Source organism: Pristis pectinata, chromosome 10 (genome assembly GCF_009764475.1).
Source record: "Pristis pectinata isolate sPriPec2 chromosome 10, sPriPec2.1.pri, whole genome shotgun sequence".
NCBI classification, from domain to species: domain Eukaryota; kingdom Metazoa; phylum Chordata; class Chondrichthyes; order Rhinopristiformes; family Pristidae; genus Pristis; species Pristis pectinata.
This window is the reverse complement of record NC_067414.1, coordinates 46665692-46691054: the sequence shown is the minus strand read 5'-3', so window position 1 is coordinate 46691054 and position 25363 is coordinate 46665692. Positions and strand designations below refer to the sequence as shown.

The window sequence follows — 25363 nt, the reverse complement described above, 5'->3', positions numbered from 1 at the left end:
ATTGAACATTCCAGACCACATATATTCAGTTTTGTGCTGAGAATTTATGGTAATAAGGTATGCTTTGAAATTTCTGAAAAATATTTTTCAGTAAAATCTTTTCAGTTTATAGAAAACAGACTTTTTGTTCCTATTAGTATGGGATGGATTTACAGTTAGTGCCCAGGTGATCTAACTTGTTCACTATGTCTATAATGACATAAAAAGGCTTTAACAAATCTGTGCAAAATCTGTGTGCAAATTTGCACATATGCAGGAATACAAACATTCCACTGCTTTTTGCAACTGTATTGCAACAACCAACAACTTTTAGTTGTTAAGTAATATGATTTTATAGTGAAGTATTAATATATATGTATATAAAATTAATATTTTGCAAATATGAGCATTTTAACTGTGAAGGCTAGTATGAATATTAAGAGGAATATGCAATGTTTAATACGAAGAAATTTTAAGGATAAGAATTGTACTATTGGAAATCAAATTAATGGTAATTTGATGTTGCCTTTCACTATTTATCATATTTATGAATTATTTATATAAAAGTAATAAAAGTATATAAAAGTAATTCAAACCAAATTATGTGTGTTGGTTTCTAAAGAAGCAGCTATAATACACTTTGTTCTCATTTCATAGCATGGTTACTACAGCAGAACAGTGGTTTTAAGACTCCTTGAAAATAAGTACAAGTCTTTGGTAAGTGTTCTAGAATTAAGAACTAGATTTATTTTCATATCTTGTGGATGTCATGGCTATGCCAGAAGTGAATGCAGTGATGTCCTTCTGTCAGTCAAGACTGTTAATGTGTTATATTTATTGAATTTATGCACCAAACAGCACCAATCAGGATAAATTAATGAACAAGGAAGTGAAGCTAATCAAATGGGACCCATTGAATTATATTGAGAGATGCAAGATCTGCCAACAACGGACACCATGAGTTTTCTCTGTCAATCATATTGTTAATACAAACTGAGATCAAAACACATGTCCAATAAATTAATGCAATTGTATTCCAACAACTAAACCCATGATGACCACGCAGAATCTGTGGTTCTACTATTGCTTCAAACTGTGTCTTTTACGTGTTCTTAATACATTGAAATGAGAGAGAGATTTAATTGACCATTGATGCATGACTGGTATAATATGAATGGACTTGAGAAACTGGAAGGAAACAAGGGCCTGGTCCAGAAAGGAGCAGGAATAGAACAAAGGATATAGAGATCTGGCCTGGGAAGAAATGACTTTCAGTTTTGCAATCTAGATTGTATTTCTGTTAGCATTGTGGTTATATTATCCTGGTCTTCACTGATATGCAACAAGGAAACCCAGGAATGGAGAGTGGTGTTGATGGCTTTGGAATTGGAGAAACTTTAGGAAGAAGGAAAATAAAGAGCATATTTTAGGAGGTTGTGAATCAGTACCCGAGACATGAAGATGAAGTGGCAAGGGGCCACAGTAGATTTCAAAGCCTGAGGATGAAATGGGGAAGGATTGGATGACCAAATGCTAAATATAAAGGAATAGGAGTGAAAAGAAAATGTTAATGTTACCCTATTTTAAAACCTTCAACGTGTTCATAATTCCATAATTTTTAGTCTAACATTAGGAAGAGGAAGGAAAAAACAGAAAAGCAGGGCCAAGTCATTTTGAATGGGACCTATGGCTAGGACAGGAAGATTTGATTCCCAAGACAGAATGGTGTTTCAGGGCTCTAATGGGACCAGGGTTTGCAGACTTTGAAGCAGGAAGTAGCCAAATCAACTTTGAGGCCAGGAGCCACTACTAGTGACTGGGGATGCTGAAAAATTAAATGGAGATTTGTATCTGGAACCATACTATAGCTTCTGCAAGTTGTAATATGGTTCCTTGGCAAAGTTGCATCAGCCTCACAGTACACCTGTGTTTTTTGCTTATGTTTTATAATGAGGACTGACCTAGATAGTATGAGGAAGTAAGAATGTCAGGCTGAGCTAGGCAAACTGGAGTTTAGCTTTTGAGAGATCAATCAATCCTTGAGCTACAAAAGTGCATTGGCCATTTATGAAGATGGTATTGTTAGTGTTTGGCAGAGGGATGAGTGTGCTTTTTTGGAGAATATTTCTATTATTTTATTTCTACAAGAATTTAGAGGCATTATTGCAAGGGAACTGTGGCATGGAGAAAGTTCTTTCATATGTAATCCATATGAAGTAATTGGAGAAGAATATTGGCATGTATGATTGTTAAATAGTTGAAACCCCATAGAAAGGCACTATATTTTTGGAATGTTAAAATGTGTTGTAAAATATTGTTGTACTATAAATTTCTCCATTTTGGTTTCTAAATGCTTGAGACAGGGTATGGGCTCATTTTGCAGTACTTTGTTTTTCATTTAGAGATCCATCTTTTCTCCCATAAATCATAATACTTAGATAGAAATATTGATTTTTAGAAAGTGTGAGCAAATGTTTACCGAATACCTCTATGAGATAAAAATACCCTTTTTATCTGGGAAGAAAGTTAACAGTTATGAAATGTGGTTTTATGTACAGTTTAATAATTTTGTTTCATAAATGGATTAACATTTAACTAATCTCACTGTTGTTTGGTATATGTGTTACGATAACTCGAGGGAACTTTCAGTGTTGAATGGGGTCAGATGAAATGGAAAATTTAGAACTTTTATTTATTTTTATGTAGATAACTGCATCTGTTCAGCAATGCTTGAATTACTTTGATTCAAGAAATTTAGAGGATGATGCTACTGACAATTTATGCACCATGCTTTATCACTTAAGTAAGTAATTTTGTTAGTAAGTTATAACTATATATTCAGTGCACCAAGAAGGATTTAATCTATGTTTATCTTTATCTCTGTCTTACATCACTCCCTTCCTTTCATTCCCCCCCCCCTCGTTCTTACTTTATCTTTATCTGCTTCTTACATCACTCCCTTCCTTTCATTCCTCCCCCCCCCCTCCCCCCCCCACCGACGCCCCAAACCCCCTTCACCTGGACTCACCTATCACCAGCCAACCTGTGCTCCTCCCCCTCCCCCAACCTCCTTATTCTGGCTTCTGCCCTCTTCTTTTCTAGTCCTAATGAAAGGTCTCAACCTGAAACGTTGACTGTTTATTTCCCTGCATGGATGCTGCCTGACCTGCTGAGTTCCTCCAGCATTGTCTGTGTTGCTCCAGATTCCAGCATCTGCAGAATCTCTTGTGTCTTAATCCATGTTTACAATTTTGTATATTTAATTTCATGGTATAAAACACAACCTGGCATAATTGTTTTTTGCCAGGCTGACTCCTCTTGAGAAAATTAATTCTTCTTTGTGCACTGATTGTTTTATTATAGTTCTAATTTTTCTTTTTTGTCCAAAGACAGTGGTCAGAGGACATACTATACAGGACATGAATTGCAATACATCTGCTTCGTACATTCACTGTGTCTTCTGGGAAGATTGTTGATGTACACTCATGGTAGAAAACTATTTCCTATAAAAGTGAAAAACAGAAAAGGTAACAAATATTCAAATGAATATTGCATTGCATGAATTTGACAAGGTGGTTTCCAAGTTGGTTCAGCACGCCTGCTGCTCTCTATCTAAAATGTGAAACGAAAGCCTAAAATTCATATGTTAAATCGCACTGTATTGGAGCCCCAATTTACTTTTTTTTTGAGCTCACATGCTATTCAAATACTCAAGATGTAGCTTTGACCAGACTAAAAGGAAAGAAACAAAATTCAAAGATACTCTTTTTTTTTGCATATTTGCAAGATTGTTGCATTTTAAGACTATGTAGGACACTAATTAGTCCACCATATCCAGTGAAAAATACTTTTCTAAAAGTGCCAGTGTTTATCTGCATGTAGGATGGCCATTGGATTCCACCATTGGTATTAAAGAAAGAATTCCAAGTTGTGTAATTAGGATTTTCAAAGACACAGCTTGTAATGGCAAGAATATGTATCTTATGCTGGGCTCAATTAAGGTACAAGATTATGAACAGTCAAGTTCAGCTGAAAATATTGGCCAAGAAGGCTAAATTGAGTTTATGGCATTTGTGTAGGACTAATCATTTACAGCAAAGAATAATCATAGATTTCTTTTTTAATAGCAGAGAGAATAGGTGAATGAGATGTTCATAGACTAAGCATTGAAGTTGTTACTCTGAATTTGTAAATTATTAGTAACATTAACCAGTTTCAATACTCCATTCATATCTGTTGTATTAACATATCCCTGGTCATGTGTGTTTGCCATGGGTTGTTTTGGCATAGCTCTCCATCATCTTTATTCCCTCCACCTCTGCCCATATTCCCTACAGTCAAAAACACAGGGAGATTAAAAATTGAGATAAAAACATTTCTCTGTCCGTGAGGCCTCAAGTTCAGAAAAGTGTGAGAACATTTTACTGCCAGGTTAAGACAATTTTCAATGCTTTCTATCACCTATTTCCCTGTATTCTTTTTGGATATCATAATGTTGGCCTTATTCAAGTTTTCTTTGCATCTTTTATTTGCTTAATGCTGTTTCTCTTTTTTCACTGAGGTGATATATTAAAACAACCAGCAATGATTCAACTGATAATCCTTCTTTGCGTTTATTCATTTTCTTCATCTTATTTATTCTGTTAATACATTAGCCCATCTCAAATTATTTGAGACTGTATGTTGCTAAATGCCTGCTGTGTATATCCATCTTCTTTTTTTTGTATCTAGATCATGTGGAACATCCTTTGGGTTTCTGCATAGAAAATAGAGAACTATTTTGCTTGTTTTTTTGTTGCACAAAAAGTACAAAAGTTACCTTTACAGATCTAAATTTTTGCAGGTTTTTGGGCTTCCATAGAATGCACTTTATTTTTCTATTGCGACTTCCCAAAACCGGTCATGCTAGGCATAGCTATAGATCAGTCTTGACAGGAGTGTGGATTGATGTACCAAAGCATTGCATCTCAGTACACCAGCTCGCATCTTTTCCATACCGTGGGAAGATTTGCTGTCCAGGCATGGATCAAGAATCATGTCAGTATCAGTAATCACCTGTTCTGTGAACCTGACCAAAAGCTCCATAGCAACGTGGTAAGAAGTAAAAAAAAATCAGCAGCATCAAAGCGCTTACTTCTGAGCAAAACACTGAGTTTAATCTGAGCATATTGTTACCTAATGTTTAGGAATTGAATGTCTTTCAGCAATGGCATATGGCTATCTTCCAAAAAATGTTTATCTTGGTTTCAGCATAAAGCAAATGCATTTTTTGTCATCTTAGTCATCTATTCTTAAATTGCTGGATTGAAAAAAGTATTAGAGAAAAAGAAAAATTCTAAGGAAATAATAAAATATGATTTTATAACCAGCTCTGTAATTGGCTGAAATAAGTGAAGGTATTGATGCAAACCTTGATGAAAATGCATTTTATTTTATTTCAAATTAAAACCAACAATTTTAATTGCCAGGAAATACTGATTGTATAATGGATATTAATAATGTGAAATGTCTTGGTTAGGTGTTAATTCCTCTTTCTTTATTCTTGCACTTTCTTTTGTGGTATCACCATGATATGATTAACTAATTTAGAAGAGTTTGACTTGATATTCTGATATAATACCAGAATGTAGAAGTAGGATAACAGAAGAAATAGGCACAGGAGTAGACTGCACTTGCTCTGGGCTAGCTCACTAGGCAACACAGTCGACGTGGACGAGTTGGGCCAAAGGGCCTGTTTCCATGCTGTGTGACTCTATGACTCTACACTTCCTGTTGAGTTTGCTCTACCATTCAAAAAGATTATGACTGGTCCTATGCTTTGTCCATTCTTCTACACAATCTCTTTTGCAAGAAGATTTGAATACAAGAGTGGAGACAATTACTCCAATTATGTATCCAACTATCCATCTTGGAGTTCAAAAACAGAGCAATGTGCAAACCTTGTCCTGGCACGTACCTGACATTCTTTGACAGACTGCTTAATTGTGTTGATTTGTTAGCTATGAAGGTGTAATTGATTTTAATGGTATAGATATTTTAAAACAGCTGAAATGGAAATTTAATATTGGTTGATTTTTTTATGTTTTCATTCAAAATTAAACTGAAAAATAATTAAAGTGCAGCAAAATAACTATAAAGAAGTAACTTACCTTATCTTTTACATCCTATATTTTTGCCCTGCAATCCCCACTGAGAGCACTGGAGTCTTGTTTCAGGGTTTCAGACCTTGTCCCTGGTGCAGGATCCAAGAATGTAATTCTGTGGAATCCCAATGAGCCAGAATACTGCTGTTGGATTTGATGTGCAGTCCTCTAGCTGAGTGAACTGACTGACCCAATGACTCTCTATGACTCTATTCAGTCTTTAGGCTTTTTAGATGCATGCCAAATTTCTGCATTTCACAGCATGTATCGAAGTCCATGGCATAACAACTAGAGTATCCACTGGTGCAGTTTCAACAGCTGAACGCCAGTAATTTTGATCAGAATCATTGGCAATAGACAGCTTGTTCTGGCCCAATATTTTGGGTTGATGACTTAACAACAGTGTTAAAAAGTCAGAAAAATAACAAGTTTTAAGATGCACAGAAAGTAGAGTAGTAGGAGGAAAGAGTGAAGGGAGGGTTTGTAATAGATGAAGTGTTTAAGTGACAGAAAGGATGATGGTGCAAGACAAAAGGAATGGTAATGAAATAGGTTAATAAAGACAAAACCAAAGAGCTGAATTCCAGAGGTGAGGTGCAAGTGACCGCCTTTGACATTTAGCTGAATGTGGCATCAAAGAGTAATAAAACCGAAGTAACTGGACAGCAAGGGAAAATATTTTTATTTAATTCACAGTGGAGTAAGGAATGAAGAAGGTTCAATTATTCAAATACACTATTATAATTGGACAAATAACTTTTTTTTACAATCTAGAACCAGTATCTCTGATGGACTTATTAGTACTGTTGATCCGTATGATGTACCAGCACCCAAATACAGCACAGAATGGAAATGTTATGCAAGCAGGTAATAATCAACTGCAATATTTTCTTTGCAACATATACTTAATGATGAAAAGAAAAATTATGCAACTAAAACTTGCTAGAAAATGTCTGAAATATACATAGGGTTCTGGCAATATCTGAAAAGTGAAGACATTTTAATGTATTCCAGGGCCTCTACATCAAATCTCCAATTTATCACAAAACCATCCATTTGTCAAAGCTTTGCTAGAAATAACAGCCTACATCCTTACTTTTCAAATGCCACTGAGTCTGCCATGGTAATCCATAAAATGGTGAACATTCAATACTTATCAAATATTTTTATTCAGATTCGTATGCTCCTGCAAATCTTGTGATGGAAGTATTGCGCATGTTATGTAGCGGAAAAGAGTGTGCTACAGAGTGCCTGTACAAGAGCATCATTACTGATTCCCTTCTTTTTCCAATAGTCCCATTGCTGAAAGAAAAACAGGTACACTAATTTCTTCAAATGTTATCAGTGTTTTTGCTATCTGGACTCTTCATTTTACGCACCTTACAATCTACCTCATTGTGACCTTGCACCTTACTGTCTACCTGCACTGCACTTCCTCTGCACTGTAACACTTTATTCTGCACTCTGTTATTGTTTTACCTTGTACTACCTCACTGCACTGTTGTAATGAATTGATCTGTATGAACAGCATGCAAGACAAGTTTTTCACTATACCTCAGTACATGTGACAATAACAAACCAAATTTGCCAATTTACCAAATTTACCTCAATTACGTCTTCTCTCAACCTCCCTTATAAGAAAGAAAATAATCCCACACTATCTGATCTTGCTTTGTGACTATAATATTCCAGTCCTTTCAGTATCTCTATAAATCTCTTCTGCACTCTCTTCAGTGTAATGCACTGGTAACCAGAACCTTATTCAATATTCAAGCTGCAGCTAATAACAACAGTATAAATTCTATCATGACCTTTCTTTTATATTCTATGTTTCAGCTTATAAAGGAAAGCATCCCATGTGCCTTTTTAACCATCTTATTTACAAATCTTGCTGTCTTTGAGGAGCTGTGCACATACTCGCCAAAATTCCTCTGTCTCTCCATGCTTCCCAATATCCTCCCCGTTTAGTGTATATCCCTTTAAGAACAGACAAATTAGTGGCAGGACTAGAATACTCGGCTGCCTAACCTGCTTCATCATTTAAAAGGATCTTGATTGATCTGACTGTAACCTTTCACTTCTTGCTTGTCAAGTATCTATATTATCACTGCCTTAAAAATATTCAAAGACTCTGCTTACTCTGCCCCATGAGAAAGTGTGTTCCAAAGATTCATGATCCTCTGAGTAAAAAAAACTTTATCTTCATCTTAAATGGGTGATCCCTTATTTTTAAACAGTGTTAAAAGTAGTTCCAGATTCTCCCATCCCTTCCACATCTATCCTATGAAGACCTATCTTGTATGTTTTGATTAAGTTACCTCTTAGTTTTCTAATCTCCAACGGAAACAACCTCTTCAACCTTTCCTCATAAGACAGCCTATTTATTCTAAGTGTGAACCTGGTAAATCTTCTCCAGCACATTAATATCCTACCTTAAAGGAGGAAACCATTACTGTACACAAGTTCTCCAAATATGGTGTCACCAGTGTTCTCTATATATTAACATATATATAACAAGGTAAGCCTTGTTCAACTGAAGCCATCTTCTTGCATCTTCCCAGATGAATTATATCATACTTTATTAAATTCCATTTGCCATGTTTCTGCTCAACTGACCAGGTCATCAATAGAGACAAAGTCTTTCTCCTCCCTATGCAGTGTATTTCCAAGTTTTGTATCAGCTGCAGGTTTCTTCATTGTGCACCTTACATTTATATCTGCTTGATTTCCTTTACATTTGATCAGTTGGAATAGTATTTTCTGAGGAACAATGCTTATAGAATCATAAAACAGTTGCATCGTGGAAGGAGGCCATTCAACCCCTTTAGCCCAGACCAGTTCCATGTTCCACTCACCTGTACTCTTCCCCACAGCCCTTCAAATTCATTCTTGTTGTATACTTATCCAGCTCCCCTTCGATTACTCCATTTGAATATACGTCTACTCCTATCAATGATGTTGCATTGCAGACTTACTACCACTGTGTGTAGAAAAAAATAATAATTTCCTCATTTCACTTTTGGTTCTTTTGTTTTCATCAATCTATGTTCCCCTGGTTCTTGATTCATCCACCAATAGGACTGGTTTCTCTCTATCTATACTCTTCATGAAATTCCTTAAAACTTGTTTAAGATTTTACATAAAATCTGTAAAAGGTTTTTCTATGTGTGAAAATACTACAACGGCTTTTGTAAAATTAATTTTAAATTGCTTGTTAGTTATTTTGCTTTGTAGTAAAAGTTTTATTAATTTGATAATTTTTTGCAATAAATAGATAATTACCTGTAATGAAACAGTGCTGATAAACATAGCTGATATTTTGGCAAGGATAGCCTCTACAGACCGAGGACTTTCGTTGCTCCTTTTTGGTGAAAATGACAATGCTGTTGCAACAAATTGGTAAGAAAGTACACAAAACTTAAGTGGAAATATAGTTTGCCTTATGGTTAAAATACTTGCTATTTTATCTCTTGGCCAAAAATTCAAATCCTCTTGTGACAGCTAAGTTTCACGTGAAATAGATCATTGTGCTTTTAGTTAAATTGTTAAAATACTGTAGCCAGGACTTTTTTTCCAATGCATGAACATGTGCTGTATCCAGTTGAGAATAGTAATCGGCAACCACATAGCAAACAGAAATTATAAGTGAATAATGCTTAAGAAATTAAAGCATTGATTTTGAATAAGCAATGCATCATGAGTTGTATATTTTTCTGTTTTGCCAGTCTTTCTGCTGCACAAATAATTGCAGAATTTACCAAAAGGCTACTTGATGGAGAGCTTCCAGCTTTAGATGGCTCTGAACCATCCTCAGCTCTGAAAGGGGCTTTCATTTTTGTCTGCCGTCAGATGTACAATACATGTGAGGGTCTCGAAGTTCTGATGCCCTACGGTCTACATGAATCTATCTCTAAAGCATGGAAGAAGGTAATACTTATATTAATGCTAATTGCCTACATTGTAACATGTATTTCTTACTATGGCTCTTCTGAAAAACTGTAATGATATATTATGATTGCCTTTCTTCTTTTAAAATAAAAATGTTTTCAGTGTTTTGTCAATGTGGGAAGAATGGAGAGAATAAGATAATAATCAAGCTGAAGAAACTGAATTAACTTGAACGGAACTAAATGTAATCACAAAGCAGAGATGTGCTGCATGTTATTCCAAATGGTGTGCTGAATACTGGACTGGAACTTGCTGAGAAATGACGGCAGTTCTGCAGCAAACTGCCAGTATTTACTCCCATGCCCCAGTTTATGTTAGAAAATTCAGGGCACATCCCACCCACAAGCACAAAAGGCCCAAAGTTGCTGACTGACTTTTGCTGCTAATTTCCCAGCTGAGTTCTGGCATTGAACTCCCAAACAAATCCTCTAGTATGGTATGAATTTGCTCAGTTTCCCAGCAACTTTCTGGATAATTGGCCAGCTGAACCTCTGCTAGATTAAACCTGTTACGGAGCAGCCAGACAATTCTTTTCAATGGAGAGGAATGGCTGAAAGGGAGAAGGTTAATTTAAAAAAAAATTACTTGAATTTATTGGTTTTTAAAATTGGTTTAACTTCTATTTTTTTTAATAATCACTAAATAATCCAAATGATTTCTAACAGTTCTTGAAAGCATCTGCGTATCACAGATATTCAAAAGTACTCAAAGTCCTTGACAACTTTTACAGCAAGTTCCTGCATAATTTATATAGAAAACTCCTTCCTAAAGAAGCTATAATAAAGTTATGAAACAGCTAAGCCAAACAGGTTAACAATTTGTTAAAATATCAATAAGATGAATGTCTGCCTCCAAATTCTCAGCGGCCCCATTTCATTATGGATCATTATTCTCCCTACCAAGAATGCAAAAAATCCAAATATCTCTTACTATATGATATACATTATATCCATCTTTCTACCTATTAAGAGAGGCTGAAAAGAGAAGAGATGAATACTAATAAATACAAAGGACACTCATTTGCTGTATAATGAAGCAACGTATTTCATTTTCCAAAGCACAGGTAAATTGATGTTGAATAAAAATGGTAGTTGATATACTACTTGGTGTGTGCACCCTTGGTGTTCTAAATTAGTGTATCATTATTTACAGGAGCCACTATTATGGGAGATCCAAATTTTTTTTTTAAGTCCCAGTTGCTTACTAAACTTAAACTAAGTGTATTTTATAATCTCTTATTAGTGACCTAATTTCAGGCTTTGAAAAAAATATTGCATAGTTGTTAAAGCAGTTAGAGTACTAATGTAATTTCTTGCTTTCTAATTGGATGCATCTTCATAACTTTCTTATGCTGTTAAATATAATGACATTATAATCTATTTTTTGCATGCTAGAATTTTTTTAAAGATGGATTGAGGTTATTATTTAATCAGTTGAAGAGATCTTTTGTTGTACTTAGTTTTAATTTTTTATTTTGTGAATCAGGCCAGTTTACTTACAGAACGGATACCAACTCCTGTAGCAGGAAATGAATCAGGTTCTTCAACAGCTCAAGAATTGCAAAACATGTAGGTATATCTGATTTGTTTGGGAATCATCTGTGATCTCGCTGGTTAACAATAATTATTTCTTAGTCCCTATTTTAAATTCTGGTGTTCACTAGATGAAAAAACTGCATTGTGTTGAATATGAGGCCCAGTCAAGATTTAATGGTAAATGATTCAGCCTGCCTCCCTGTTGGTAAGATGGTTTTATTTTCCAACAAAGCTAATACAAATTAACATCAAGGCAGGTAGTCTGCAACACACCATTATTATATTGCCTGTTAAACATTGGTTAGATAATATGCCCAGTGGCTGATATTGAAAATAGTTCTGACGAATGTCAAGTGGAGTTAGGCTTAAACCAACATCTGTCACTTTAAGAGATTAGGCCTCAGCACACACAGATCCCTGCTATATTACTTTGCTACCATTTTTATGCAAGATTTTGTCAGAAGTATGCTTTGTTCCCATCAGCTTTGACTAATTATTAATTGATCATTTATTTTTGACTTAGTTTCTGTGTGTCAATTTGCCTTTATACTTTAAGGCTATAGTACATCAGTGGTAGAAAAATTCACTGCATGGAGCAGATTCACTGCATGGAGGACTTTAGTTATGGGAAGAAATTGGTTGGTTGGGCTTGTTTTCCCTGAAGCAAAAGAGGCTCATGGGTGACCTCTTCGAGGTATATAAAATTATAAGAGGCATGAATAGGGTAGATATATTTTTCCAATGGTGGGGCATCAGAAAAAGAGGGCAGAGGTTTAAGGTGAAAGGAAGAAGTTTTAAAGGGGATTTGAGGGGAAAGTTTTTTTGCCCAGAATCGTTGACAGATGGAACTTGCTGAGAGAGGAAGTCAGTGGAGACACATACAATCACTATATTTAAGAGAGATTTAGGTCAGCACTTTAATAAGCAAGGCATGAGGGATACAGACCCAGTGTGGGCAAATGGGATAAGTGTAGGTTGTCATAAAGCTTAGCATGGACATCATTGGCCAAAGGGCCTGTTGATGTGTTGTACAATTTTATGGCGTACCTCTGTATTTCTCAGTGTGTCCTTTGATTATATACATTGAATGTATGAGCATTTTTAGTCTTGGCTTCCCTGCCATTACACCTTTCAGGTCTATCTCACATTTTGAACCATAGAACAATACGGCACAATACAGGCCCTTCGGCCCACCATGTTGTGCCGCCCTTTAAACCACACCTACGACTATCTAACCCCTTCCTCCCACATATCCTCTAACTTAAATTCCTCCATATGCTTATCTAACAATCTCTTGAACTTGTCTAATGTATCAGCCTCCACCACCACCCCAGGCAGCGCATTCCATGCACCAACCATTCTGGGTGAAAAACCTCCCTCTGACATCACCCTTGAACTTCCCACCCAATACCTTAAAGCCATGTCCTCTTGTTTTGAACATTGGTGCCCTGGGAAAGAGGCGCTGGCTGTCCACTCTATCTATTCCTCTCAATATCTTGTATACCTCTATCATGTCTCCCCTCATCCTCCTTCTCTCCAATGAGAACAGCCCTAGCTCCTTTAATCTCTCCCCATAATCCATACTCTCCAATCCAGGCAGCATCCTGGTAACTCTCCTCTGCACCCTTTCCAACGCCTCCACATCCTTCCTACAATGAGGCGACCAGAACTGGACAAAGTACTCCAAGTGTGGCCTAACCAGAGTTTTGTAAAGCTGCATCATCACTTTGCGGCTCTTAAACTCGATCCTCCGACTTATGAAAGCTAACATCCCATAAGCTTTCTTAACTACCCTATCCACCTGCGAGGCAACTTTCAGTGATCTGTGGATATGAACCCCCAGATCCCTCTGCTCCTCTACACTGTCCAGAATCCTGCCATTTACCTTGTACTCCGCCTTGGGGTTTGTCCTTCCAAAGTGTACCACCTCACACTTCTCTGGATTGAACTCCCTGCCATTTGTCAGCCCAGCTCTGCATCCTATCAATATCCCTCTGCAAGCTTCTACAGCCCTCCACACTATCCACAACACCACCGATCTTTGTGTCATCTGCAAACTTGCTAACCCACCCTTCCACCCCCTCATCTAAGTCGTTAATAAATATCACAAAAAGCAGAGGTCCCAGGACCGATCCCTGCGGGACACCACCAGTCACAGCCTTCCAATCTGAATGCATTCCCTCCACCACGAATGCATTCCCTCCACCACAACCCTCTGCTTTCTACAGGCTAGCCAATTTTGAATCCACACGGCCAAGCTTCCCTGGATCCCTTGGCCTCTGACCTTCTGAAGAAGGCTACCATGCGGAACCTTGTCAAACGCCTTACTAAAATCCATGTAGACCACATCCACTGCACTACCCTCATCAATCTTCTTGGTCATCTCCTCAAAGAACCCTATCAGGCTTGTGAGGCAAGATCTTCCCTTCACAAAACCATGCTGGCTGTCCCTAATCAGTCCATGTTTCTGCAAGTGCTTATAGATCCTATCTCTTAGAATTCTTTCCAACAGCTTACCCACCACAGACGTAAGGCTCATCGGTCTGTAATTCCCTGGACTATCCCTACTACCTTTTTTGAATAAGGAGACAACATTCGCCACCCTCCAATCCTCCGGTACCATCCCTGTTGACAACAAGGACACAAAGATCCTAACCAACGGTTCAGCAATCTCCTCCCTCGCCTCACGAGGCAGCCTGGGGAATATTCCGTCAGGCCCCGGGGACTTATCTGTCCTAATATTTTCTAACAACTCCATCACATCCTCTCTCTTAGTATCTACATACTCCAGAACATTACCCTCACCTACACTGTTCTCAGCATCATCAAGACCCCTCTCCTTGGTGAATACTGAAGAGAAGTATTCATTGAGAACCTCACCCACTTCCACAGCTTCCAGGCACATCCTTCCACCTTTGTCTTTAATCAGACCTACCTTTACCCTAGCCATCCTTCTGCTCTTTACGTACGAGATAAAAGCCTTGGAATTCTCCTTAACCCTGCTTGCCAGAGCCTTTTCATGTCCCCTTCTCGCTCTCCTCAGCCCTTTCTTAAGCTCCTTCCTTGCTACTCTATATTCCTCATGAGCCCTGTCAGATCCTTGCTGTTTACACCTTATGTATGCTACCCTCTTCTTCCTAACTAGTTGTTCCACCGCTCTCGTCACCCACGGTTCCTTCACCCTACCGTTCCTTCTCTGCCTCACTGGGACAAATTTATCCCTAACATCCTGCAAAAGATCCCTGAACATTGACCACATCTCCATAGTACATTTCCCTTCAAAAATGTCACCCCAATTTACCCTCCCAAGTTCTCGCCTTATAGCCTCATAATTTGCCTTCCCCCAATTAAATATCTTCCCGTCCTCTTTGCTCCTATCCCTGTCCATCACAATTCTAAAGGTTATGGAGCAATGGTCACTGTCCCCCAAATGCTCACCCACCGATAGATCTGTCACCTGACCCGGTTCATTACCTAAAACTAGATCTAATATGGCATTCCCTCCAGTCAGCCTGTCAACATACTGCATCAGGAATCCATCCTGAACACACTTAACAAACTGCGCCCCGTCTAAACCCTTTTATAGCAGTAAGATTCTATCACACAGCCATATTCTTATATTAAATCCTGTTTTTTCACATGGGGTCTCATTTAAATCTGACAGACCAATGTGTCTACCCAAAATTGTAGAATTGTAGAAGTGATGTCAGGTTTAGCCATCAGAAATGAGGACATACCTGATATTGCTTTGGGGGTTGTCTGAAAGGAGCTGCTTTTCTTGTTTTAAAAAAAAGGGAAGCAATCTTTGGTGTCCCAGACTCTTTGTGGAATGCAAGAGAATACTATTGCCCACAAACAATATCACCAAAATATTTTTAATGCATTTTCTTAGCATTTTCTGGACATTCTGCTGTTTGTTGCATGTTTAACGTCTTGCTCAACTTCCATTTTCCTGAGGTAAAACAGAATAGTTATGCTGATTGCATCATCAGGCCACAACATTAGTGTGTTAAGCAGAGCTATACCTGGCTGGAGTGGCTGGCCCTCTATAGTGAGGAATTTTCCTGGTTAAAATGGTGGATATGGAGAATGCAAATATATCACATTGATACAAGTTTGGGTACGTCTCATCAGCCTCAGCAGACAAGAACTTGAAGTTTGTGTCCATGCTCCTGAGGATGTACATGTCTACTAGTTTGTTGAAACAAACAGATCTTGCAGTTATAGTATAATGCCTAGCCCACGTAAAGCAAAAATGCTAAAAAATCAAGTGTAAATTAGTCATAGAGTAGGTTTTCATATTTGTTGCCTGAGCAGTAATCTTACAGGAATAACCATCCCTTGAGTCACATGCTTGTTTTCATTTTTGAATGAAAATTGGGCTATTTCCATTGGTAGTCACTTGTGAGATGGCAAAGGCAAAAATCTACTTCTACATAAAAGAAACTTACTTTATGTAATATTCCTAACTATAGAAAAATAAATTTTAATACTGTTGACCGAAATTTGAAAAGGCAGGGAAGAACCAGCTGGGTAACTACCTTCTCAGGGGCAATACAAAATGGATCAGCTTTACTGGTGCTGTCCACATCTCGTGGCTGGAATAATACAGTAAAATTGAAATAATTTAAGATAGAAATAATCAAAATTATTGATATTTGTGTAAAAGGACTACTGATAAACACATAAATACACAATAGATATTGATACTTAATGGTTTAAGAAGTTTAGAAATTATGTTTTTGTCCTTATATATATCTTAACATTTGTCAGTTTTTGTCTTCATTATTGTAGTTAGGAAAAATCTCATTTGAACTACTGTTGAATAACATGTCTTAATTTCCCAGCTAACATAAAAACAAAATCCTTTAACTCTCTTGTCAGGATGATCTTGGAAGAAATGCTCCTGGACAATCTGTTAAACTTTGCTGCCACTCCAAAAGGATTATTACTTCTGCAGCAAACTGGAGCAATCAATGAGTGTGTGAATTATATGTTTAGCAGGTTCACTAAAAAACTTCAGGTTTGTATAGAGTCAGTGGGCATTGATTACTTGGGAATGAATGGATCTGTATTAAGTCTCTACAAAATTATGTAACCATCATTCTGAAATATTATCTTTAGATCATTCTATCCACTATCATCTGAATTCCTCATTAGTTCTGAATTGCGGTACATTTCTACTTCATCAAATGGCATTTAAAACATTTGAAAATTCATTCTTTTACATGGCTCTTTCTCTGTGGTTCCACCTTTTTATCTTAACATTCTTGTCTGTCCCTATGTAGCTTATATATTTTTAGCATAGTTCTCTACTTTTTGAAGGCACAACCACTTTGTGGAACTCTGATGATACTGTCTTTTGTCACCTTCTCTTTTGCTTGTTGTCTTTTAAGTATGCTGGCAGCTTCCATATTAAGATGTTAATTTGTTTTCAATTTATCACCCTCAATTCTCTTACAAAAATTGTATTGTCAGACTGATTGTTCACTCTCAGTTGCTTCCAAACTTCCACTGATAACCTGCTTCAGAGTTCATTTTATCCAGCTTCTATCTTTATTTTGGTATACTTGCACTGACTACAGCTCATTCTGCATCTGGTGGCTTAAGATGAATCAGACATTGCACAGCTTTGGCATCCTAGTTCATTCTCAGTTGAATTCCGACTTCTTGTTCTCTGTATCATTCTGTGCACATACAATGTTATGCTTTGTATCTCTGACCAACAAGGTTGTGAGTTGGGTACCCTTCAGGTGTTGGACTCGTAAGGCTGGAAATTGTTGGGAAATGCTAGCAGTTCCACACTGAACTGCTCAAGGATTATTTGCTTGTTGTTTAACCAGTTAAACAATTGGAAGTAATCTGGGAGACATTTACTTTTAAAAATATCATTATTTTTTCAAATCACTTCTACTTATATAAATTTATCTATTCCAGAATAATGACATATTTCTTTGATTTGTAATACACAACCTAAATTCCAGTGGTAACATTTTAAAGAAGACCAATATTCTGATTACAAATAGGAAGCCACTTATTGACAATCATGAATTAACATCATGTAGTTTAGACAAATGTTGCAGTCAGTAATGAGCACTGTTTGTTCCTGATGATCTTAAAAAAAAATCTAAATTTTCCTCAGGCAAACCTATCAAGAAATTTGCAGAAGCCACTGAGAGGATTATAATGATTATCATGCGGGGTGCTCAATTCAGCTCCCATACACAAACTTAGAATAATCAAAACTGTGAAAAGAATTGACATTTTTTTGAGAAATTTAGAAGCCATAATTTATAAACCAACTGGAGTTTAAAATAAATTCTTAGAAAACTTTAGGTTATTAATTTTAAAATAGCCTTCTATCTGAAAGTCTGAAATTACATGAGACTCTTGCAGCTGTTCTCTTCCATTCAAATCAAATGGAAAAGATCGTTTGCAAGCTCTTACCTGGACCAAACCAACTTTTTTTTTGGTGTGAGGTTGGGATGTAAATTTGGGGTGTTTAGCCCAAGTTCCCTTTCCTGTGCTGAATTCCATGAGGTGCCTGCTGGCCAGCAACACACTGCCAACATCAACTTTAGGGTTTCCATGCAGAAAAATTGATAGCAAATTCTCCAAATTCCTGAAGTTGCTATCTAAGTGGGAGTAATGACTGAAAATGTTGTCAGTTTTGCCATCATTATCAGGCAAATTCTATACCAGATGTAGAAAATTTACCTATTTTTCTCTTAACTTGGTAGGTCAGTAAATGTGAAAAGTTTGGATACGGAGTAATGGTTACACAAATAGCTGCAACAGCTCCTGGCATCGTGGCACTGCAAAGTTCAGGTAAATATTGTTTGAAGGGAAGTTTACCAAATCTAAAACAAAAAGGAAGTTTAATTTAACTGAATTGTTATGGGTATCCTTTGTGATTTCAGTGATGCATGTGATGAAGTAATTCCCCATGCAATGCTAATACTCCTTTTGGAGCATAATAGGTGACCTTGGATCATATTTACCTGGGAGTGCTTATCATAGGGCACTCATAGGATGATATGTTCTTTATTCTGTAGTATTGACCCAGGACACCTGTAGGTAAGCAAGTTACTTAACCAAATCAAATCCTTGGGCCTGTCCACCTTCTCAATGCCCCGAGACCCATTTTGAGTCATAGATCCTTAGACAAGGCATAGATTAATTGACCATAGATTATTCAATACAGAAATGTTCAGAAAAAGATCATAGATCTCCAATCTGCTATACTCACTTCTCCCTAGTGTACAGCTGTACCGCCCACCCTTGCCCAGTCCCTGGTCCCCAATCCTTGATCCTTTAACCACATGATATGATGCCCATCAATCCCTCCTTTTACTCCCCAGACCACATGCTGTCCTGTTTCCCTCTGCTCCTCACATTGGTGCCATCCTCATCTACCTTCTCCTCCACAAGTGGCATCCAGATCCACAATACCCACCCTAACAACCAACATTGAAATATCTGTTGCCCGGAATACAGGCCTGCCACTGTTGAGTGCAGGTAAGTTGCTCAAAGGCCACCTTCCTATCCCTAGCCTTGAATGAAGAGTACCAAACATCACCATTAGGGTGCACGAAGGTTCCCAGGTGATAGTATATAACATTAATATCATCTAATATGAGAGAAGTAAAATAGGAATAATGCAGACAGTGACCATAATATTCCAATCCTCCCGAGATAGACACCTGGCAGGACATATAACTTTTCACTAACTTGAGCATCTTGTTAATGCAGTAGGGACATAAGATCAGGGCAGTGCATTTGATGTTGTGTAGCGTTAAAAAAAAATTTGATAAAGAACAACATATTAATTGTGTTAGCAAAACTAAAGCACAAGGGAATAAAAGGAGCAGCAGCAACATGGATATATAATTAGTTGAAATTAACATTTTTTGGATTGGAGGGTGATCCACAGTGAAATTACCCGGGATTAGGTACTAGGATTGTTGGTATGTTTGATAGTCATCAATGACTTATGTTTGTGAGTAGAAGGCACAATTTTGAACTTTGCAGGTAACAGAAAACTTGGAAATGTAATAAACCAAGAACAATAGCAATAGCCTTCAAGATAGTCAGCTGGTGATATGGGCAAACACATTAGTAGATGCAATTCAAACAGGTATTTTTGGAAGAGAGTAATGAGGAGAGAAAATATTAAATGATGGAATTTTAAAGTGTTTCCATGAACAGAGTGTGGAAATCTCTGAAACTGACAGAGGAATTAACCAAAATGGAGCAAATGGAATTCAAATGTTTGTAAATTCTTTGTAAAAGGTTGAAAGCCATGTAGTTTGGCCAAATTTGTACCAAGCACTAGTTAGTAAGTTTGCAGATGATACCAAGATTGGTGTAGTTGTGAATAGTGTAGAAGACTGGCGATGGATCCAGCGTAATATAGATCAGTTGCAGATATGGGCAGAGAAATGGCAGATGGAGCTTAACCCGGATAAATATGAGGTGTCCCACCTTGGTGGGACTAATGTCAAGAGGCAGTACACTCTAAAGGGCAAGACCCTTAACAGTGTTGAAAAGCAGAGAAACCTTGGGGTGCTAATCCATGGCTCACTGAAAGTGGCTACACAGGTTGATAAGGTGGTAAAGAAGGCTTATGGAATGCTTGTTTTCATTAATCGAGGTATTGAGTACAGGAGTCAAGAAGTTATGAAGCATCTCTATAGAACTCTGGTTAGGCTGCATTTAGAGTATTGTGTGCAATTCTGGTCACCTCACTACAGGAAGGATGTCTAGGCTTTAGAGAGGGTGCAGAGGAGGGTTACTAGGATGCTTCCTGGATTAGAGGGCATGTTCTATCAGGAGAGGCTGGACAAACTTGGGCTCTTTTCTTTGGAGCAGCGGAGGCTGAGGGGTGATCCGTTGGAAGTGCATAAAATTATGAGGGGAGTATTGGTTTATTATTGTCAGATAGGGTGGACAAGCATATATTTTTCCCATTATTGAACAGTAAAGGCCATGTTGGCCAAGCGCTGGGAGCTTTTATAGTTGTGATTAATACAGAAGGGTACCCACTGGTCAGTCTGGACGACTTGAATTGAATGGACTGTTTCCATGCTGATGATTCTATGACTCCATGATTGATCAGACATCAAGCACTGTTTCGCTAATCTGTTGTAATTTGTGTGAAAGCTCAGTAATAGGAATTGTACTTCATTTGATTGGTTATAACTGGGTTGCTGCAACTCTTCAGCTGGAGCCTGGATTCAGATAATTTCTTGTTCTTTTCTTTCTCATCCTCTATAAACACCTAGATAGTCCCTTTCAAATGACAGTAGGACTTCTCCAACCGAGTAGCAATCAGCTCAGTAGGGTAGATTTATTTTTTGGCTCCAGCAGGACTTTTGTGTGATATTCCAAAGATGCTCTTTGCGGATAAAAAAACTTGCTTTGTTTTTCTTTGTAATAATCAATCTGTATAGATGTTGATCATTGGCAATAAATTTTCACCACAGTCCCACTCAAATATTCCCATTATATTTACATCTTTATTTGATTCCAGTTATAAATTTGCAAGTTCAATGAAGAAAATCCAACTTTTTGGTACTATTTAAGTAATTCTCTACTGTAGATATTGGGATTATTATCACATAATTGAAGTGAAGGAAATTTAAGAAAAAATATTATAATAAGTTTCAATGGGATAAATACTCTTTCCTCTGGTTACTGTATCGGTAACAAGTATTCATTAATTTAGAAATGTCACTGAACAAGTGAGGCGCTTAGTCTTATAAGTTTTATGGTTCTCTTTTTATTCTCTGATTCTCTTTACAGTTGGCTTACTTCTAGGCTGCCTCAAGCCATTATTGTTTCAATTGCTCATACTCACCTTCTATCCTGATGTCTGTACTGGCCTGCTTCCTTTTTACATCAGCGTTCATCTTAGCTTTGACAGCACTTCTTAGGTTTAAGTGTCATCATATAACAAAACAAAACCTAGCAGAAGGACCTTTGATTCTTATCTTGTTTTTTGGGTCTTGTTTGGCAGGATAGCTGAAAAAAACCACAAAGAAAGAATGCTGTGGTTGAGGGCTGGTTGGGATTTGAATGATATCTCATGGTTAATGATATCTGGATGAAATGTAGGTGGTCTGATCAGTAAGAAAGTTAGTGAAGAGTGTTGTCAAAGGATACAGCAGGATATAGGTCATTTGGAAATTTGGGTGGAGAAATAGGTGGAGTTTAATTTGGACAAATGTGAGGTATTACATTTTGGGAGGTCAAATGCAAGAGGAAAGAATATGGTAAATGGTGGGACCCTTAGGAGCATTGATGTACAGAGGGCTCCTGTGATTGCCAGTCCATAGCTCTTTGGAAGTGTTAGCATAAAGGGGTAGGGTGGTTAAAAAAAAGGTGTATGGCCTTCATCAGTTAGGTTGTTGACTATAAGAGTCAGGAAGTCATGTTGGAGTTGCATAAAGCTTGAGTTAGGCCACTATAGGAGTATTTCGTGCAGTTCTGGTCACCACATTAAAGGAAGGATGTGGAGGCTTTGAAGATAGTGCAGAAGAGGTTCACTAGGATTAGAGAGTATTAGCTCTAAGGAAAGGTTGGACAAACTTAGATTGTTTTTGCTTGAGCATCAGAGGCTGAAGGATGACCTGATAGAGGTATTTAAAATTATGAGAGGCGTAGATAGTCAGAGTCTCTTTCCCAGGGTGGAAATGTCAAATACTAGAGGACGTATAAGGTGAGAGGGAAAGTTTAAAGGAGATGCACAAGGCAAATTTTTTTTACACAGAGAGTGGTAGGTGCCTGGAATGCACTTCCGGGAGAAGTGGTAGAAGTAGATACGATAGTGACGTTTGAGGCATTTAGACATCAACATCGATACCTCATATTCTGTCTTGGTAGTCTCCAAGCTGACAGAGTCAACATCGATTTCTCTAACTTTCAGTAACAACTAACAACCGCCCCCACAACCCCCCCCCCCCCCGTTTTTCCCACCACCCCTTTTAGTTTTCCCTTATCCCTCTTGCCCCTTTACCCCTTCTCTTTCCCTGCCCTGCCCTCATATCCTGCCCATCACTCACACCTTCCTCCCTCTGGTACCCCACCTCCTTACCTTTATTCCATGGTCTACTGTCCTGTCCTATCAGATTTCTACCTATCACCTCCCAGCTTCTCAGATCACTACCACTCCCCCACCCACCCCCACTACCTGCCTCTCCCCCCCTCACCTGGATTCCCCTCTCACCTGCCAGCTTGTGCTCCTCCCCCCCCCCCACTCTTTTATTCTGGCTTCTGCCCTCTTTCTTTGCAGTCCTGATGAAGGGTCTTGGCCCGAAACGGCAACTGTTCATTTCCCACCATAGATGTTGGCTGATTTGCTGAGCTTCTCCAGCATTTTGTGTGTGTTAACACTTTAACAGGTAGGGATAAGCGTGATACAGACCATGGAGGGATACCGACAGATAGAGTAGACTTGACTGGCATCATGGTTGGCACAGACATGGTGGGCCAAAGGCCCTGTTTCTGTGCTGAATTGTTCTGTGTGGTAATATAAACAAAATGATAGCGAGAAAGGGTGATAAAGGTGGTTGGAAATTGGGCATTTTTCTCTCTAAGATAACCCACTACTTTACATTCCCTTTTGTGGTTGCAGTTCACATCTAAATGCTCTGATAACACAAATGCAGGAGTGCTGAGATTCCCCTGATTTTTTTTTAAGTATCACAAGCCTCTTTTGATTTGCATTAAGAAATGAGTAGTTTTCCCATTTGGCATAATCCTTATGTCCCTGTACTCCTAGACTCCAGAATCTCTCCCATTACCTTACAAATAAAAGTACCAAATTCCAGAATAATAAAAAAAACATGCTGGAAGTAAAAAAAAATAAAAATGTTGGAAATACTCTGCAAATTAAACAGCATTGGTGCAGAAAGAAGCATAGTTGATGTTTTGGGCTTTGATCTTTTATCAGAATCCAGAGAGCTAGTGAATATCGTATTGATTAATCAGATATTCTGATGAAAGGTCACTGATCTGATACGTTAACTCTGCTTCCCTTTCTGTAGGTACTACCTGACCTGCTAAATATTCCATAATTTTCTGTTTTTATTACATGTGCTAGACTTTTTTAACTTCCGTGTTTCTAACAGTTATCCCATAACCAATGCTACTGGGTGAAGGTTTACAATATAATGTTATGTCCCACCTCAAATGAACATAACTAAATGTGCAAGCCTTACTTCTATTGATGACACTGGACTTAAACATTTTTGAAAAATGTATGCTTTGAGTAGTAGGATTACCAGTTTAGCCACAGGATGAATGAATATACAAGGTAGTAAGTAGTATGTGAATAGCTTTAGCTGTGTTGACAATCCATTTGATATAGAATATCTGATTAATCAGCATGGTTAATAGTAGCTCTCAGGTTTTTGACATGCAATTTTTTTCTGAATGTCATATTTTCATGTATGAATAATGTAATATTTTTGCTGTTAGGGTTCATCAAAGCACTTGTAATGGAACTGTGGTCTGTTTTGGAGTGTGGAAGAGATGATGCTAGAATGATCAATCCTAAGCCCACTCCTGTGGAGCCCATAGACCGAAGTTGTCAGAAGGTAAGGGAGAAAGTTTGAAATGGAGCCCTGGATTTTAACCAACATAATTGTGTTTGTGCTAAGGAACAAAATGCTTACCATTTCAGATGATTCCCTGTCACTGCAAATTCTGTAAGGCTAGATAAAGTATGGTAAAATGTGCCTGGAAATAGTGGGCAGCAACAGGTATAGAATGAATGAGGAGCTAAGGGAAATTATCACTAATAAAAGAAATGGTATTAATTAAATTAATAAGACTGGAAGCTAATAAATCCTGATGACCTCAATCCCATAGTTTTGAAAGGGGTGGTGATGGATGTAGTGGATGCACTGACTGTCATCTTCCAAAATTACATAGATCAGAGGATGGTTCCCCACAGAGTGAAATTAACTCCAGTTTTTATTGAAAGGAAGATGAAAAAAACAACAGAACAGTACTAGAGATAATGCTAGAATCTATTATAAAGGAAGTGGAACAGGGCACTTAGAAAGTGATAATAGGAAAGCAAAGGGTTAGCATGGGTTTATATTTGACAAATCTGTTAGAAATTTTTGTAAAAAAGAACCAGTAGATGTGCTGGACTTACATTTTCAGAAGGCCTTTGATAAGATGTGACAAAGAAGCTATTGAACAATATTGGAGCACTTAAGACTTGGGGTAAAATACTGATGTGGATTGAGGATTGCTAAAAAGACAGAAAACAGAATAAGAATAAACAGATCATTTTGAGAAGCTGTGACTACTGGGACACCACAAGAATCAGTGCAGGGGCCCAGCTTTTCACAATCTATATCAAAGTATAATATATCCAACTTTGTTGATGATACAAAGCTGGGTGGCAATGTTGATTTGTGAGGATGATTTCGGGGGTGATTGAGCTAGGTTAAATGAAACGGTAAGAAAAGGGAGATAGAGTAAAATATGGAAAAATGTGACACCATCCACTTTGGCAGAAAAAAGTAGAAGTATTTTTCCAATTGGTGAGAATTTGAAAGGCGTATATTTTCAAAGGGACCTGGGTATACTTGCACATAAATCACTGAGAGTTGAAACACACAGAATTTCAACTGAACTTGACAGGATAGTTGCAGGAGTGTTTTTTTCTTTAGCTAGGATGTCTAGAACCAAGGGTCAGAGTCTCTAAATAAGACATCAGCCATTCAGGACAGATTAAAAGAA

At 37.7% G+C, this 25363-nt stretch overlaps 1 protein-coding gene across 3 annotated transcripts in view; it reads left to right on the top strand.

Annotated features, from left to right (window-relative positions):
* The window catches only part of tbc1d32 (TBC1 domain family, member 32), a 173442-nt gene that overhangs the window by 41513 nt on the left and 106566 nt on the right, over positions 1-25363 (top strand). For all 3 annotated transcript variants that reach the window (XM_052024592.1, XM_052024591.1, XM_052024593.1), the window contains exons 12-22: positions 637-696; positions 2686-2782; positions 3369-3506; positions 6897-6989; positions 7297-7439; positions 9397-9521; positions 9848-10049; positions 11556-11638; positions 16490-16628; positions 18346-18433; positions 24086-24204. In XM_052024592.1, coding sequence (XP_051880552.1) covers positions 637-696; positions 2686-2782; positions 3369-3506; positions 6897-6989; positions 7297-7439; positions 9397-9521; positions 9848-10049; positions 11556-11638; positions 16490-16628; positions 18346-18433; positions 24086-24204 — 1287 coding nt within the window. The remainder of the gene's footprint in view (positions 1-636; positions 697-2685; positions 2783-3368; positions 3507-6896; positions 6990-7296; positions 7440-9396; positions 9522-9847; positions 10050-11555; positions 11639-16489; positions 16629-18345; positions 18434-24085; positions 24205-25363) is intronic.